Here is a 19134-nt window from a genome sequence, read left to right on the forward strand (position 1 = left end):
TGTCTCAGAAGGGCTGACTCTCTCTTGGCCTCAGGAGTGTAGCAACCAGCTCACCTTTGTCTCGTCTTAAGTGCCCGTTCTCCATGCAGAAACTGCAAGAGTGCTGGGGTGATTTGACCTCAGGAAGCATTGTGCACAAAGCCAGCATTGTCTATAGTTTGTAGAGTTCAGCTGTGACACAAGTAAATTGTTGGGAAGGGAGTGAATGGACCCCTGACCCAGTGTTTCCAATAGGTGGTGCTGGGCGAGAGAGAGAGAGAGAGAGAGAAGAGACTGTATCTCACCTGCCATATGCACAGGGAACATTTGCATGGTCTTGTGCGCACAAGAGGTAAAGAAAGGTCAGTGGGATAATTGGTTAGAAGCCTCACTGGCACCTTTTAGATTTCATCACTGGCTCAAGGGACTAAAGTGGCCTCCTCCTTTGCTCCAACTTCATAGCCCTACACACTGTTTGCATCAGATTGTTCCTATATCCAAATACCATCCTTTGAACTTGCAATATGATCAAGCCTCAAAGGAATGGGAAAGGACCAGCCATGTTGGAAAACAGCTGGGAAAAAGGATCCTGTCCTCTCCACCACCCCACCTACCTCTGGCTCCCAGTCTGGGAGGTGCTGATCAAGCTTTCCTTTCCTCTGTGCCGTGTGTTCAGTAATAGTGGTCGGCACCGTGGTGAGGGCAAGCTGCTGGCTTGCTGTGTTGTAGGAGGGTGCGCAGATGGACGTTAAATATGCAGCGTGAAGGCAGAAGGTCCTGGCAATGGTTAACACTTCTAATTCATGCAGCTATCTGATGCCCCAGGAAATGGTGCCCAAGAGGCTGGTTGTTAACGAATGAGATGTCAGGTGAGAGGTCACACGAGACAAGTTATTCTAAGTCATGGCAGACTGGACTTAGCTTTCATTAACAGAGGGATTGAGTTCAAGAGGCATGAAGTTATGCTGCAGCTAAACAAAAGCCTGGTTCGGCCACATCTGCAGAATTGTAAGATAATAAAATGTGAGGCTGGATGAACACAGCAGGCCAAGCAGCATCTCAGGAGCACAAAAGCTGACGTTTCGGGCCTAGACCCTTCATCAGAGAGGGGGATGAAGGGTCTAGGCCCGAAATGTCAGCTTTTGTGCTCCTGAGATGCTGCTTGGCCTGCTGTGTTCATCCAGCCCCACATTTTATTATCTTGGAATCTCCAGCATCTGCACTTCCCATTATCTCTGCAGAATTGTGTCCAGTTCTGGTCACCTCATTACAGAAAAGATGTGGAAGTGTTGGAAAAGGTGCAGAGGAGATTTACCAGGATGTTGCCTGGAATGGAGGGAAGGTCTTACAAGGAAAGGTTGAGAGAGCTAGGACTTTTCTCTTTAGAACGATGAAGGATGAGAGGTGACTTGATAGAGGTTTACAAAATGATCAGAGCTATAGATAGAGTGGACAGTCAGAAACTTTTTCCGAGGGTGGAGGTAGCTTTTACGAGAGGGCATAATCTTAAAGTGAGTGGAGTTAGATACAGGGGAGACGTCAGAGGTAGACTCTTTACTCAGATAGTGTTCTGGACGTGGAAGGCATTACCGGAGAGGGTAGTGGAGTGGGCCTCATTAGGGGCATTTAAGTGGTTATTAGATAGGCATATGGAGGATAGTATAAGGTAGGAGCGGAGGTTAGATAGACCTTAGGTTTAAGGGAAAGGGTCAGCACAACATCGTGCTGTGCTATGCTGATCTATATTCTTTGGACGTCACTTAATATAACACTTTAGCAGAAACTGGGAAAATCCTCACTATCGTTACTTGATGTGGAAAAACAATAACAGATATTGAAATAAAGGTACTTGTACTAAATCCTGCCACTTGTGTGTTTGCCAACTGATGTTGGATCATCAACACTGAATTTACTAATTAGGGGAAGCCCCTTGAGTCTGCTCCACCGTTCACTATTTTCTTGGCTTAACTGTTTGTGTTTCGAATTCCACCTCCTCATCAATCCTAAAAATCTTTGATTCTCTTGTCTTAAACGAATCCACCTACCACTGCCTTTAAAATACTCAATGACCCAGTCTCCACTGCCTTCCAATGCAGTGAGTTCCAAAGTTTCACACCCTTCTGAGAGAAAAATTAAGTTCTCCCCATCCTGGTGCTGAAGGGGCAACTTTCAATTTTAAAACCAGTGCCCCTAATTCTGGACTGACTAAAATGTTCACCTCCTTGATAAACCCATTCATAACGTCCCTATTACTCCAACCTCTTCCAGCCCAGGAATGCTCAGAAAACTCTCTGGGGATCCTCGTCCATCCTCGACTTCCTGTATTCAACATTGGCGGCTGTATCTTCAGTTAATGGGGCTCAGAGCTCAGGAATTCCTCGACTGAAGCTCTCTGCCCCTCCATGTCTCTCGCTCTCTCTTGCTGTCCCACCTTCTCAATACAGCAAATACAAATGTGTCTGAATGTTTGCCTGTGAAGTCCCTTACTATGCTGAACGAGCTACGTGAATGCAATTGTTTGCTGCTTTGCTGATCCGACTCAAACCTAGCCAGTCTAACCCAGAGTACAAAATATTTCCGTTCCCTAACCTTTTCTCTTTTACGTGTCTGAAAAAGCATCTAAAGACCAATCTTTAGCACAGTTGTAACATATCATAAATAATTACATTTTCTGGCAGCAGCTTCTGACTTCTTTGGAGTTGGAAACTATTATTAAATTATTCAAGGAAAGAATTAGAGCAATGCATATCTTCAAAGTGACAGCTTCTTGTTTTTGCTTCTAACTGAAAAGCAAAGATATTGGCTCCAGCGTTTCTCAGTTAGCAGTCAAAAATAGTTACTTGAAGCAGTAATAAACATCAATAGCCTTTTGAAGGGATACAGTTCTGCTCTAACCATTCAGGTGCTTTGAGAGATGCATGTCCAAATGAATGTGTAGAGATTCCTTTGGTCAGTTTTTGCCCCTTGTCACATGTGTGGTAATTCTAGGATTTACCCTGCAGATGCCAGATGAATCTCAGTGTTCCCTGATATCTTGCTGAACTACAGGAAGCTGAGAATGGACGAGAATCTCAAGTTGTAAGAATGGCATCAATCCCAGCCTCAGGCGACTGTCAGTGTGCAGTTTGTACATTCTCCCCGTGTCTGTGCGGGTTTCCTCCGGATGCTCCAGTTTCCTCCCACAGTCCAAAGATGTGCAGGTTAGGTGGATTGGCTGCGCTAAATTATACATAGTGTTCAAAGATCTGCAGTCTAGGTTGGTTACCCATGGGAAATGCAGGGTTACAGAGATAGGGCAGGGTGTGGGTCTGAGAAGGATGCTTGTTGGAGGGTTGGTGTGGACTCAATGGGCTGAATGGCCTGCTTCCACACTGTAGAGATTCTATGATTACCACCATCTCTAGGGCAATCAAGGTATTGTATTAATTGTTGGCTTTACCAGTGTTGTCTATGTCCCATGAAAGACTGAAAGGAAGTCATAGGATATGGACCCAGACCAGCTCTGTGTTCAAATGATATCTGTAAACATGCACTTTCCAGTGGCACTGAACCCGCGTTCTTTAGATTGTGAGTTTAAGCTTTTGGATTACTCGCCAATAGCATCCATACTCCGCTGTTACGTTCTAACATATTGGCAAACAAAATTCTCCCTCCCATTCCCATCCCTGTATGGGTTTGTAAACATGACTCAGTCACAAGTAAATCACTCAGACATAGCAAGAACAGCAGATGCTAGAGCTAGAGAATACACAGCGTGGAGCTGGAGGAACACAGCAGGCCAGGCAGCATCAGAGGAGCAGGAAGGCTGACGTTTCAGGTCTGGACCCTGGTCAGAGTGTCTGGTATGGGACCGGTGTCTGTGCTGTTTTCCGCAAGTGCTCCGGTTTCCTCCCACAGTCCAAAGATATGCTGGTTAGCTGGATTGGTCATGCTAAATTCCCCATAATGTTCAAAGATGTGCAGGCTAGTTGGAATAGCCATATGAAACGCGGGATTACAGGAATAGGGTAGTGTGTGGATCTGGTCCCCACCTGAAACGTTAACTTTCCTGCTCCTCTAATGCTGCCTGACCTGCTGTGTTCCTCCAGCTCCACACTGTGTTGTGTCAGTCACAAGAAGCTCTGAGCTTAAATGAGAATTGATACAACATCTCAATCGGTTGTCATGCTATGAAATAAATACTAACTTATAACATTTAAATTATAACAAATTGTAATAAATATTTAAATTATAATAAATGCTAAATTAACTAGCTCCAGAATCAACCATCTCTCCGCCACAAGGACGGCAGTCATATGGGAACACCACTACCCTCAAGTTCCCCTCCAAGCCACTCGCCACCCCGACTGACAAGTATATCATTGTTCCTTCACTGTTGCTGGGTCAAAGTCCTGGAATTCCCTCCCTAACTGCATCATAGGGGTAACGTAAACTGCATGGACTGCAGCAATTCAAGAAGGCAGCTCACCATCACCTTCTCGAGGGTAACTAGGGATGCGTGATAAATGTTGACCCAGCCAATGACACGCAGATCCCGTCAATGAATTCCATGTGTCCCATCTGGCAGCTGATTGAATGATGCCTTAATACATTTACATGGCTTTAGTCAGCACAGTGTCTCTTGCATTGATTAAATACCTTAACTATTTGTTGTCATGTTTACCTGTGATGTTGGTGACCTTTTTACCTGGCAGACCATAGACCCCTTGTTCATCGCTCCTTCCTATCAATGCCAATTTACTTGCTTGAGCAAACTCCAGCCCTGGCTAAATACCATTCAGTAGAATTGTGGGAATGAACAACTTGACTCATTTCGTATTTTTGGCTACAAGACAAACGCACAAGACATTCACAAATGCAACGAAAGCAAAAGCTTTATTCGTGAAATTAAAACAGCTCCTAATCCTGTGTGTAGATAAAAATAGGGTGGCTTATATCCCCTATTGATCATGTGTCTGACTCTAACGCTTCATATCAATGCTCCCCCTTAATATATTAATCTTTTGCATTCTTTTCATACAGGAAGCTGTGGGATCAAAAGATGAAGAATCCCAAAGCCAGGTAATGATTACTAGGCTTTTCAAAGGTGCATCAAATATTATGCTGTCAACAGCAGCTAGCCTCAGTGCCCTCTCTATGACCTCCTTACATGGCAAATTAATTTAGTATTTCAACAGCCAAACCAACTGCTTTTTTTAAACCTTGTCATGAAACAGAAGGCTTTCATTAAGCTGCATATAAATGCTAAAAGTTCAGAGCATAGGACAGAGTTTATTACTTGCTAATAACATGACGGTGCTAACTATTTAAAGACTAATTACTTTAATTGGAAAAATATTTATGAAGAGCGCTTCCTGTTAGCTGCTGCTATTTCATCTTCTACTGGAAGGGGCTGTGTTGTGCTGTGGCAGTGTCCTTACTCCTTGAGCAGGGCGGCTGAGTTTATGATAACATTGCTGAGCAGGTTGATTAGAAATTAAGTTGTTAAAAAGAATGCTATCTACTGCTGGAGGGTTCTTGTGGCGTAGTGGTAGTGTCCCTGCCGCTAGATCGGGAGACTCAGGTCCCACCTCCTCCAGAGGTGTAACAACATCTCGGAACAAGTTGATTTGGGAAATATCTCAGTTCCTGAATGTGCTGGTGACCTTCAGCCTTAATGCTCTGATGAAGGGTCTAGGCCCGAAACGTCAGCCTTTGTGCTCCTGAGATGCTGCTTGGCCTGCTGTGTTCATCCAGCCTCACATTTTATTATCTTGGAATTCTCCAGCATCTGCAGTTCCCATTATCACTCAGCCTTAAGCCAGGGATACTTCTTACCTAGGAGTTGTGAGATGTGTGCTCTTTCCTGTCGCAGCACAGGACTGTATGGTGTAACTAAACCACTAGCTGAGCCTCCTTTGACAGCACCTTCTATCATCTAGAATGACGAGGGCAGCAGGTACAAAGGAGTACTGTCCACAGCAAGTTCCCCTACAAGCCACTCACCGTCCTGACGTAAGGCCATAAGAGATAGGAGCAGAATTAGGCCACACGGCCCATCAGGTCCGCTCAGCCATTCTGTGGTACCAAAAATGTTTCTCAATTCCATTGTCATGCCTTCTCCCCATAATCCTTGATTTCCTTGAACTTCCATATATCTCTGTCTTGAGTGCACTCGATGACTTGGCCTCCACAGTCCTCTGCAACAGTGTGTCCCACAGATTCCCCACTCTCTGGCTGCAGAAATTCCTCATTTCAGTTCTATAAGGTCGTCCCTTCACTTTGAGGCTGTGACCTTTGGTCCTAGTCTCTCCTGCTGGTGGAAATATCTTCTCTAGGTCCACCTAGTCCAGGCTTGGAAATATATTGCCATTCCTTCAGTGTCACAGGGCCAAAACCCTGGAAATGCCTTCGCTGACAGCACTGTGGGTATCCTTACCTCTTAAGGACTGTGGTAGCCAAAGAAGTAGCTCTCTACCACCTTCCCAAGAGAAAGTGATGGGGCTGAGCAATAAATGCTCGCCTTGTCCTCACCAACAAATAACCAAAAACTGGACTATTCTTGACCATTAGTTACTTATTCCCTTCACCAACCCCTTTGCATTTTCCAATTCGAAATGAAAAATGTTTAAAATAAAGAAAATTCCAATGCTTTTCATTTTTTGTCTTGGGAATTGCTCACAGTACGGCCCTGATAAACTAATCTTTAGCCTCTGCTTGGTAACCCTGCTGGTGCTAGATATTACATGTATTTTATACACGTGTCACATATTGTCCCCCAATCCTGTCCATGCTGATAAGCTGGAGGAACCTACCTCTGACGTCTCCCCTGTATCTACCTCCGCTCCCTTTAAAACCCCTCGTAATTGCTACCTCCACCCTTATTTGACAAGCCTAACTCCACTTTCCTGCCTTTTCTCCATGAACCTTCGATTGCCTTCTTGTCTAAAAATGGATCTGTCTCAGCCCCGCTCAGCAGATGCTCAGGACCCTTGCTGAAGGCCGTTACTTGTAGCTACGCTGAAGCTAAATGCAGCAGGCAACTCCCACAATGCCGAGTCTGAGCCAGACCAGACAGATAACATTGCCATGACTTGGTATCGTGTCTCAAGGGGGATGTGGGTTCCCATCTGAGAAACAGAGGGAAGCCCCCTTTCTTTTAAACAGGTGACACAGTGCGGGCCTTGAGCTATCGCTTTGTCACCATGCCGATTGGTGTAAGTTCCCAGGAACTGAGGTGTGGCTTGTGGGAGGGCAAGTTAAGCAGGGCTGATTTCCCTCCCTCACCCCTGATAGAAGAGTTTTTAACATTTTAACATCCACTTGGAGCTAGAGTATGTCCCATTACAAGGTGTTCTGAATGGAATCCAAAGAAATCAAGGGAATGCCAAAATGGATTAAGCAGTTTAAGGTTCCTGTATTGGGGTAACGAGTGGTTCGCACCATTTTGAAAAACACATGGGCTGTCTGTCCCAGGATAAAGATGGATACACACAGTCAGATTGGCTGTAATTCAGTTGCAGAAAGTAGCGGCCAGATTTATCATTCTCTGTTTCTGTTTCTACCTTCAAAAGGCTCTCCTCAGCCACCAGGAAGAAGAGCTTCTGGATCCACAAGGTGACATGCAACGGCAATGAATCCCATCTCTCCCAGTGCACCATCCGGGTATCTGCTGGGAAGAGACTGCACCCCTGCGAGAATGGCATGCACGCAGTGATCAGCTGTGTGGCAGGACCGGCTTTCACGCAAGGAACTGGGAATCGCTTCAGGAAGGCCTATCAGGCTGAGGTATACCAGAAAAGCCATCAAATTGAATGAATAGATAACTGAAAGATCACAGAATCATAGAATAGAATCCCTACAGTGTGAAAGCAGGCCATTTGGCCCATTGAGTTCACACTGATCCGCCAAAGAACGTCCCACCCAGACCCACTCCCGTACCCTGTCCCTGAAACCCTGCTTTTCCCAAAGACCAAGCCACCCTACCCTGCACATCCCTGGACATTATAGACAGTTTAGCACAGTCAATCCACCCTAACCTGCATATCCCTGGACACAATGGGGCAATTTAGAATGGCCAATCCACCTAACTTTCACATCTTTGGATTGTGGGAGGAAACCAGAGCACCCAGAGGAAACCCACACAGACACAGGGAGAATGTGCAAACTCCACACAGACAAGTTGCCCGAGGCTGGAATCGAACTCAAGTCTCTCGTGCCGTGCGGCTGCAGTGCTAACCACTGAGCCACCTTGCCGCCCCTATCCTCTGTGGCATTGCTCATGAGCATAGCCTCTGTGTACTGGGGGAAAGGGGATGGTTCTGTTCACACACTGGATCTCTCTCCTACTGCTCGCATGGAAGGGATTTGATCTTCAGGTGTTGCTGAGCCAGTGGAGAACAGTTGCAGTGTTTAGCTGTGAACCTGTCCCATCCCTTTAAGTTCCGTTGGGAAATCCAACCACTCAGAGTCAAGGCTATTTCAGCTCCTAGGTGCACTGAATCTCCGGCTTTGTAATTTACCTCTGTCCCTTAAAGCTGTGAACTGTCTTCCCAATCAAATACCCATCAGTTCCTCATCAGCTAACCTGCAATCTGGCTTCGCTGGAAACCCTATTTGAGAAATACCTCTCCCTTTTGGGGGAAAGTTACTTTGACCTCAGTAGCACACACTGTGAGGTCAGCACATGCAAAGCAGAGACGTGGGGCCGGTGTGGGAGTGGGAGTGTTCCATGCGAGTGGGTTACTTTGAGCTGCCAAGTCACCAGTTTTCCAAGACCATGCCATCCATGAGCCATTTTCGGGAAGTGCAGATACAGCATGAAGTGCCCCCCCCCCCCCCCCCCGTACAACCCTGGGGGACCAATTAGCTTGGTAAAGTTAACATGAAGGAATTACCCAGGAGGCTTTGGGCACTGTCAAGGGTGTGGTAGATGCCTTGAGCAGATTAGCGAGGGGGCAACAAACACAATTAGGAAGAGGAGTCATACTGAGCTCGAAATATTAACTGTGCTTCTCTCTCCGCAACGCTGCCAGACCTGCTGCGTTTCTGCAGCATTCTCGATGTTTCTTCCAGATTCCCAGTATCGACGTTTTGCTTTTATTCTGTCAATGAGATAGACCGACTGTATCTACACTCCAGGAACTTTTTTGCCTCTGCACTTACACCTGGCCCTGCTGCCCTTTCCCCATCCAACGGGGGCCCTGTACTATGATTTAGAATATTTTAAGATAGCTGAGAGGCTGGAATATGCGTACAGCAGCGATGTCCAAATTTGAGGCAGGGTTTTTAAAAAAAATTTATTCACGGACTGCGGGTGCTACAGCCTACACCAGTATTTATTGCCCATCCCTAATTGTCCTGAGGGTATTTAAGAGTCAACCCACGTTGCTGTTGGTCTGGAGTCACATGTAGGGCAAACCAGATGAAGATGGCAGTTTCCTTCCCTAAAGGACATCAATGAACAAAATGGTTTTTTCCGAGAACCAACAATGGTCATCATTGGACTCTTAATTCCAGATTCTTTATCGAATTCACATTCCCCCACCTACTGTGGCAGGATTTGAATCCGGGCCCACAGAACAGGGTCACTCGACCTGAAAGGATAGCTCTGATTTCTTTCCACAGTTGCTGCCAGGCCCGCTGAGCTTTTCCAGCAGTTTCTATTTTTTTTCCTCACCAGACGAGCTGGGTCTCTGGACATAGAGGCTGGTGATTATACACCAGGCCATTGCCTGGTCGGAGTTAATATTCCAGAGACAGTTCAGAGAAGGTTAACTGGATTAATACCTGGACTGGGTGGGTTGATTTGTAAGGAAAGGTTGGAAAAGTTTGACTTGTATTTACTGGGGTTAAGTATTTAAGGGGTGGTTTGCTCCAAAGAAACTGAAGAGTCATGACAGGGATTGACATGGAACGAGTGCTTCTCTTGTTGGAAAATCTAGAATCAGAAAGTGACTGTTTCAAAATCAGGAATCATCGATTCACGTCAAAGACGAGAGAAATGTTTCCTCTCGAGGAAGATCTTTCCAAAGACTCTCAATCCTCAGAGTCAGTGGAAACTGAGCCTTTGAAATGTTTTATGGTGGGGGTAGATGTATTTTTGTGATGGGGGGGGTGAAAGGTTTATAAGACCATAAGTCATAGGAGTGGAAGTAAGGCCATTCGCCCCATCGAGTCCACTCCACCATTTAATCATGGCTGATGAGCATTTCAACTCCACTTCCCTGCACTCTCCCTGTAGCCCTTGATTTAGAGTTTTGTTATGGGGAGTGGGGTGCTGGGGGGTGGAAAGGTTATCAGCAGTAAGCAGGAATGTGGTGTTGATATTAAATCCAGATTAAATGGAGAGCAGAATGGAGGGGCAGAGTGGCCTCATTGTGCCCCTCATTTGAAAGATTCTTTATTTATTTATGGGGATGAGGGCATTGCTGACTAGGTAGCATTTATTGCCTATCCCTAATTGCCCGGAGGGCAATTAAGAATCTGTCACTTTGCTGTGGGTCTGGAGTCACATGCAGACAAGACCAGGGAAGGATGGCAGTTTCCTTCCATAAAGGGCATTAGTGAACCAGATGGGTCTTTCCTCATAATTGACAATGGAAGTATGGTCATTAGTAGGCCATCAATTCCAGATTTTTTAAATTGAGTTTACATTCCACCATCTGCTGTGCAGGATTTGAACCTGTGTCCCCAGAACTGGATTCACCAGTATGTTTGTGTGGGTGCTTCAAGGGAGAGGTGTCCTGTCGCCCTGTGTCTTACTCGCACTGCAGTTTGTAACACCTTTCATGCTAAAGAGCCTCTCATTGGCTGAATGGCTTTGGGAGCTTGCCAAGATTATGAGTAGGATAGTATAGAGTCACAACTGTGCAGACAATGTGGGTTGGTGATTCATGTCTGAACCCGATATCAGTGCTCCAGCTCCAAATGGAAAGTCTTGACCACAAATTATGTTGTTCTCACTTTTCCTTCCATTCCCTTTCTTTGACATGCCATCATGTTGGATTTCAGACTTGCCCTCTCTTTGTTCTGCACTCACAATCTGACGCCTCCTTCCTCGTTACCTCCTTAGCTTTGGAAGTAATCCCAGCTCCGACAGTCCCTCTTCCCAGAGACTGTTCTAAGTGGCATTGCAAACTGAGTAGAAGGTGAAAGGACACAGGCCCCTGGAGGAAGGAAACAGGGCAATTAGTCAACTTCCCTGTCCAAGTCATGCACTTCCTGGTCCAAATAGTGCACTTCCCTGTCCAAGTAGTACACTTCCCTGTCCAAGTAGTACACTTCCCTGTCCAAATAGTACACTTCCCTGTCCAAGTAGTGCACTTCCCTGTCCAAATAGTACACTTCCCTGTCCAAATAGTACACTTCCCTGTCCAAGTAGTACACTTCCCTGTCCAAGTAGTGCACTTCCCTGTCCAAGTAGTACACTTCCCTGTCCAAGTAGTACACTTCCCTGTCCAAATAGTGCACTTCCCTGTCCAAGTAGTACACTTCCCTGTCCAAGTAGTACACTTCCCTGTCCAAGTAGTACACTTCCCTGTCCAAATAGTACACTTCCCTGTCCAAGTAGTACACTTCCCTGTCCAAATAGTACACTTCCCTGTCCAAGTAGTGCACTTCCCTGTCCAAGTAGTACACTTCCCTGTCCAAATAGTACACTTCCCTGTCCAAGTAGTACACTTCCCTGTCCAAATAGTACACTTCCCTGTCCAAGTAGTACACTTCCCTGTCCAAGTAGTACACTTCCCTGTCCAAATAGTGCACTTCCCTGTCCAAGTAGTGCACTTCCCTGTCCAAGTAGTACACTTCCCTGTCCAAGTAGTACACTTCCCTGTCCAAATAGTACACTTCCCTGTCCAAGTAGTACACTTCCCTGTCCAAGTAGTACACTTCCCTGTCCAAATAGTACACTTCCCTGTCCAAGTAGTACACTTCCCTGTCCAAGTAGTACACTTCCCTGTCCAAGTAGTACACTTCCCTGTCCAAATAGTACACTTCCCTGTCCAAATAGTGCACTTCCCTGTCCAAATAGTACACTTCCCTGTCCAAATAGTACACTTCCCTGTCCAAGTAGTACACTTCCCTGTCCAAGTAGTACACTTCCCTGTCCAAGTAGTGCACTTCCCTGTCCAAATAGTACACTTCCCTGTCCAAATAGTGCACTTCCCTGTCCAAATAGTGCACTTCCCTGTCCAAATAGTACACTTCCCTGTCCAAGTAGTACACTTCCCTGTCCAAATAGTACACTTCCCTGTCCAAATAGTGCACTTCCCTGTCCAAATAGTACACTTCCCTGTCCAAATAGTACACTTCCCTGTCCAAATAGTACACTTCCCTGTCCAAATAGTGCACTTCCCTGTCCAAGTAGTACACTTCCCTGTCCAAGTAGTACACTTCCCTGTCCAAGTAGTACACTTCCCTGTCCAAGTAGTACACTTCCCTGTCCAAGTAGTACACTTCCCTGTCCAAATAGTGCACTTCCCTGTCCAAGTAGTGCACTTCCTGGTCCAAATAGTGCACTTCCCTGTCCAAATAGTGCACTTCCCTGTCCAAGTAGTACACTTCCCTGTCCAAATAGTGCACTTCCCTGTCCAAGTAGTACACTTCCTGGTCCAAATAGTGCACTTCCCTGTCCAAATAGTGCACTTCCCTGTCCAAGTAGTACACTTCCCTGTCCAAGTAGTACACTTCCCTGTCCAAGTAGTACACTTCCCTGTCCAAATAGTGCACTTCCCTGTCCAAATAGTGCACTTCCCTGTCCAAGTAGTACACTTCCCTGTCCAAGTAGTACACTTCCCTGTCCAAGTAGTACACTTCCCTGTCCAAATAGTGCACTTCCCTGTCCAAGTAGTACACTTCCCTGTCCAAGTAGTACACTTCCCTGTCCAAGTAGTACACTTCCCTGTCCAAGTAGTACACTTCCCTGTCCAAATAGTGCACTTCCCTGTCCAAATAGTGCACTTCCCTGTCCAAGTAGTACACTTCCCTGTCCAAGTAGTACACTTCCCTGTCCAAATAGTGCACTTCCCTGTCCAAATAGTACACTTCCCTGTCCAAGTAGTACACTTCCCTGTCCAAATAGTACACTTCCCTGTCCAAGTAGTACACTTCCCTGTCCAAATAGTGCACTTCCCTGTCCAAGTAGTACACTTCCCTGTCCAAATAGTGCACTTCCCTGTCCAAATAGTACACTTCCCTGTCCAAGTAGTACACTTCCCTGTCCAAGTAGTCAGTATTGGAGCTGGGGAGTGATGGTCCCTCAGGCCACTTCCACATCTGCACAAGGGCGGAGACTTGCTTGTGTGGAGAATGTGTGAACGTGCACAGTCCCACGTCTGAAACACAGGCTGCCGCCTACCCACATGTCATTAAACCAAGCCAAAAATTGCTCCTGTGTTTAAAGAAACACATTTAAAAATAACATCCAGTCTAAGGCATTGGATTTCACATCACAAGGAAATCCCAAGGGCTTCTTGTGATTTCATGGAGTTTGGGTTTGAATCGCCATGGTGTTTGGTGGAGCTTTGGGCAGGAGTTAATCTTGCAATGTTTACAGCAATGTGAGACAGGGTTTTTTCTGTTTTTTGGCCAATTATCTCCTGTCACTTCTTGGCAGCTCTCGTCACTGAATGAATTCTGCAGCTGGAGGCCAGCCCTGCTGAGTGACGATTTCCCTCCTCCTTAAGATCATAGACTGTGGGCAAGCAGGCTGTTCGGCCCATTGAGGCCACACTAGCTCTCCGAAGAGCATCCGCCCATATACTCTATCCCCTTAACCCTGCATTTCCCATGGCTAACCCACCCAGCCTGCTTGTCCCTAGACATTCTGGGCAATTTAGCATGGCCAGTCTTCCTAACCCGTACATCTTTGGATACTGTGGGAGCAAATTGGAGCACCCGGAAAGACACGGGGAGAATGTGCAAACTCCACACAGACAGTCGCCCCATAGGGGAACCAAACCCAATCCCTGGCACCATAACGCAGCAGTGCTAACCACTCAGTCACCGTGCCACCCTGTCCCGATTCTTAGGGATTGAAGGGATCCCCTGTACCGAGTGGAAAATTGTTTGTTTAGACTCTCCCATTGATCAAAGTGGCGAAAGATAATCTCGGTTCAGCCTCATGTTTTTGGGGAATCGTATGGCCCTCTGAGGTCTGGGTGCAGCATCGAGCCCTCCATCAACCTGATATCTAGTGTGCAGGCCACCAAACAGAGGAATGGTTACACAGCTTAGAGGAGACCTCGGTGGTACAGTCACTGGCCCAGAGTTCCATGTTCGAGGTCATGGGTTTAAATTGAATTTTAATTCAATTCACAAATCTCCACTTGCCTGGATGAGTGCACCTAGAACAACACTCAGGAAGCTTGACACCATCCAGGACAAAGCAGCAGCTTGCTTGGCATCACATCCACAACCATCCACTCCCTCCACCACCGACGCTCCGTAGCAGCAGTGTGCACTATCTACAAGATGCACTGCAGAAATTCACCAAAGCTCCTCAGGCAGCACCTTCCAGACCCCCGTCCACTTCCGTCTAGAAGGACAAAGATAGCAGAATCATGGGAACACCACTATCGGCAAGATCCCCCACCAAGCCACTCACCATCCTGACTGGGAAATTTATCGCTGTTCCTTCACTGTTGCGCGGTCAAAATCATGGAATTCCCTCCCTAAGGGCACTGTAAGTCTAGCTACTGCTCAAGTACTACTACATAACAAGAAGGGCAGCTCGCCACCAGCTCCTGAAGGGCAATTAGGGATGGGCAATAAATGTCAGCCACATCCCGAAAACTAGTTTTAAAAACCTGGAATACTCTAATTACTTCTAATTAACCTTCTCAGCTATGCCTCTGGGGCAGGTGGGATTTGAGCCCAGAATGTTTGGCCCACAGAGAGGGCCAGTAACACTGCACCACAGCAAACCAAATGGTAACTGTGTCAACTAACCATCCTTTTGTTTGACAAATCCATCTGCTTCCCTGATGTCCTTTGGGAAAGTAATCCTGCCATCGTTACCTGGGCTGGCTTGCACATGACTCCAGACCCACAGCAACTCTTAACTGCCCTCTGAAATAGCCCTAGCACACCTCTCAGCTCCAGGGCAAGTAGGGATCAGCAGCAAATGCTGGCCTTGCTGGCAATGCCCACATCCCTTCAGGTATGAAGGAAAAAGTAGCATGTGGGGACAAAAATCATAGAATCCCTACAGTGTGGGAATGGGCCATTTGGCCCAACAAGTCCACACTGCCTCTCTGAATAGCATCTCAGCCAGACCCATTCCCTTACCCCTGATTTCCCATGACTAACCTAAATATCCCTGGACAGTTTGGACAATTTAGCATGGCCAGTCCACCTACCCTGCACATCTTTGGACTGTGGGAACAAACCCACACAAACACAGGGAGAACATGCAAACTCCATGTGGACAGTCATTCGAGTCTGGAGTCGAACCCAGGTGTCTGGCACTGTGAGACAGCATTGCTAACCACTGAGCCACCGTGCCACCCCATGAGGCACGTGTCCTCTGGATGGCACTCAGCACCCATAGTTATCTCTCCTCACCCGGGGTTACATCTTTTTGACCAGGATCAGGCTCTCTTTTGAGAAGATTGAGGGTTGACCTGAGAGATGTCTTTGAGATTAAGAAAGAGATCAATAGAAAAGATTCAATGAAGCTGTTTGTACTTTTGTTTTCCTTTATCCATTCACGGGATGAGGGCATCATTTATTGTCCATCCCTAATTGCCCTGAGGGCAGTTAAGATTCAACCACATTGTTTTGGGCCTGGAGTCACATGTAGGCCAGACCAGGTAAGATGGCAGTTTCCCTCCCTAAAGGGCGTTAGTGAACCAGATGGGATCTCCCCCGCCATCTGACACTCGGCAATAGATTCACGGTCATCATTAAATTGTTAATTCCAGAAATTCATTGAATTCAAATTCCACCATCTGCTGTGGCAGGATTTAAACCTGGGTCCCTGGAACGTTATCTGGATTAACCGTCCAGCGATAATACCACTAGGCCATCGCCTCCCCTAACCTTATCAGCAGTGGAGGGTTAAGGAGGTCCCTTAGAAATCCAATTGGGAATTCAGGAGGAGCCCTATTCCCCAAGGAGTGGTGAGAATAGTGAACTCACTATCTTAATTAAGTGAAAAGAATCCCATCAGTGTGTTTGAATGTAAGCTGGGTAAACCGAGGTGAGACTGAGGAATGGAAGGTTAAGCTGAGTGTAGACATTGGCACAAGTTTGCTGGGCTGGATGGACTTTCTCTGCTGTGATTATTTCTGAACTATAATAGAATTCAAGGCAGTATCCTGGGCACTGCTGAAAGCCTGATGGGAGACAGTGCTCACAAACCTTTTCCACCCAAATATAAGTTTCATCCATGGCTCAGTGACTCTCACATCTGATTGGAAAGGTTGTTCGTTTGAGACCCTGTCCAGAGACTTGAAGAAAAAACATCCATGTCATTACTCCCAGTACAGTACTGAGGCAGTGCTGCGTGGTCAGAGGTACTGGTTTTCAGATATAACATATTTCTTGGGAGGGTGAAAGATCCACGCAACCGTAAGCCCTGTGGTGATCTGCTAATGTTCACTTCAATCAACATCAGAAAAACAATTACCTGGGAATTATTCAGAAATAGTAGGAACTGCAGATGCCACAGAATCTGAGATAACAAGGTGTGAATCTGGATGAGCACAGCAGGCCAAGCAGCATCAGAGGAGCAGGAAAGCTGGCGTTTTGGGTCTGGACCCTTCTACAGAAATGCCCATTTCCGAAGAAGAGTCCAGACCTGAAACGTCAGCTTTCCTGCTCCTCTGATGCTGCTTGGCCTGTTGTGTTCACCCAGCTCTACAGCTTGTTATCTGGGAATTATCATGTTGCTTTGTAAGATCTTACTCTGTGCAAGTCCATGGCATGTATATCCAATATCACAACAGGTAATACACATCAGAACACTGCAATGTTTATAAAGTGCTTTGAAACAGCCCGAAACAAGCAAAGCGCTACGGAAATGCAGCATCTGGCAAGATGCAATAACAATGAGATATATTTCATTGCAAGTTATTTCTTTGGCTGGCTCTGTGGTTAGCACTGCTGCCTTAGCACCAGGGACCCAGGTTCAATTCCAGCCTCGGGCGACTGTCTGTGTGGAGATTTCTCATTCTCCCTGTGTCTGCGTGGGTTTCCTCCGGGTGCTCCGGTTTCCTCCCACGTCCAAAGATGTGCAAGCTAGGTGGATTAGCCATGCTAAATTGCCCCGTAGTGTCCAGGGATGTGTAGGGTAGGTGTATTAGCCATGGGGAATGCAAGGATACAGTAGTAGAGTGGATCTGGGTGGGATGTTCTTCGGAGGGTTGAAGTGGACCTGATGGGCTGAATGGCCTGCTTCCACAGTGGACAGAGTCTATGAAACTGAAGGACACGCTAATGCTGTTTTAGCTGCCAGTAACCATTATTTTAATATATATAATCCATGTTTGTTTGTCTCACAGCAACCACTGGTGAGGTTAAAGGGTGGAGCACAGACTGGCGAAGGGAGAGTGGAGGTTCTGAAAAACGGTAAATGGGGGACGGTCTGCGACGACCGATGGAACCTTCTGTCTGCCAGCGTCGTGTGCCGCGAGCTGGGTTATGGCTCAGCCAGGGAGGCGCTGACTGGAGCTCGCCTCGGTCAAGGTCAGTGTCACCCAGAGAAATGCGGATCACCAAAATACCGTCGGGGTTTGCCTCCCATTCTGGAGAGATTCCCAATTTACCATTCTCGTTCTTGGTTTGGATCCCCCCCCCATCCCTGGTCTGAACTGATGTCCACTGCCTGCGACCGTCTTGAGATTAAACTGTCAAGATGCAGTGCAAAATGAGGCCATCCAGCCCATCATTGCTGTACTAGCTCTTTGGGAGAGCTGTCCACCCAGCTGCCCTTTACCTCCTCTCTCCGTCTCTCCCATTCTCTCCATTCCTTTAAGATGTTCTTGAAATGTCTTTGACCAAACTTTTGGTTCCTAGTATCGCCTCATACGGCACAGGTCACCCTGCGATAGGAAATCTGTTGCTAAACTAGAAAGGATACGACAAAGATTTACAACGATGTTATGGAGGCTGAGCGATTTGAGTTATAGAGAGAGGTTGAATAGGTTGGAACCTTTTTACCTGGAGTGTTGGAGGCTGAGGGATGATCTTATAGAAGTTTATAAAATCAGTGCCGGGCATGGATAGGGTGAATAGACAATGTCTTTTCTCTGGGGTAGGGGAATCCAAAACTAGAGGGCATAGTTTTTAGTGTGAGAGGAGAAAGATGTAAAAGGGACCTAAGGGGCAACTTGTTCACACAGAGGGTGGGTGTGTGTATGGAATGAGCTGCCAGAGGAGCTGGTGGGGGCTGGCACAATTACAACATTTGAAAGGCATCTGGATGGGTACATCTGGAAGGGTTTAGATGGATGTGGGCCAAATGCTGGCAAATGGGACTAGTTCAGTTTAGGAAAGCTGGTTTACATGATGAGTTTGGCCAAATAACCGTAGAAACTAGGTGCAGGAGTAGGCCATTCAGCCCTTCAAGCCTGTACAACAATTCAATACAATATGGTTGATCATACAGTTTCAGTATCCCACTCCCGCACTCCCCATATCCCTTGATCCCTTAAGCTACAAGAGCCACAACCAGCTCCCTCTTGAATATATCTAATGAAGTAGCCCCAACAGCTTCCTGTGGGAGAGAATTCCACAGGTTCACATCTCACTGAGTGAAGAAATGCTACCTCATCACAGTCTCAAATGGCTTACCTTTTGTTCATAGAGTGTGACCCCTATTTCTGGACTTCCCCAGCATCGGGAACATTCTTCCCCATTCAATTCCTTCATCCAAATTGTTCCTGTATATTGTGAACAGCTGGGGTCCTAGCACTGAACCCTGCGATACCCCGCTCATCACTGCCTTCCACTCTGAAAAGGACCCATTTATTCTCACTCTCTGCTTCCTGTCTGCCACCCAGTTCCCTAACCATGTCAATACTCTACCTCGAATTGCTTTACTTGTCCTGTGGAACCTTGTCAAAAGCCTTTCGAAAGTCCAGATACACAACAGCTGCTGATTCACCCTTGTCCACTCTACTGGTCACATGCTCAACAAATTCCAGAATTTTGTCAAACATGATGATCCTT

General features: G+C 46.6%; 1 protein-coding gene across 3 annotated transcripts in view; it reads left to right on the top strand.

Moving 5' to 3' along the window:
- Positions 1-19134, top strand: part of loxl4 (lysyl oxidase-like 4) — a 132953-nt gene that overhangs the window by 59775 nt on the left and 54044 nt on the right. For all 3 annotated transcript variants that reach the window (XM_048551018.2, XM_048551019.2, XM_059652996.1), the window contains exons 5-7: positions 5002-5040; positions 7533-7746; positions 17466-17649. In XM_048551018.2, the coding sequence (XP_048406975.2) occupies positions 5002-5040; positions 7533-7746; positions 17466-17649 (437 nt within the window). The remainder of the gene's footprint in view (positions 1-5001; positions 5041-7532; positions 7747-17465; positions 17650-19134) is intronic.

The sequence above is a fragment of the Stegostoma tigrinum genome, chromosome 20, assembly GCF_030684315.1.
Source record: "Stegostoma tigrinum isolate sSteTig4 chromosome 20, sSteTig4.hap1, whole genome shotgun sequence".
Taxonomy (NCBI): domain Eukaryota; kingdom Metazoa; phylum Chordata; class Chondrichthyes; order Orectolobiformes; family Stegostomatidae; genus Stegostoma; species Stegostoma tigrinum.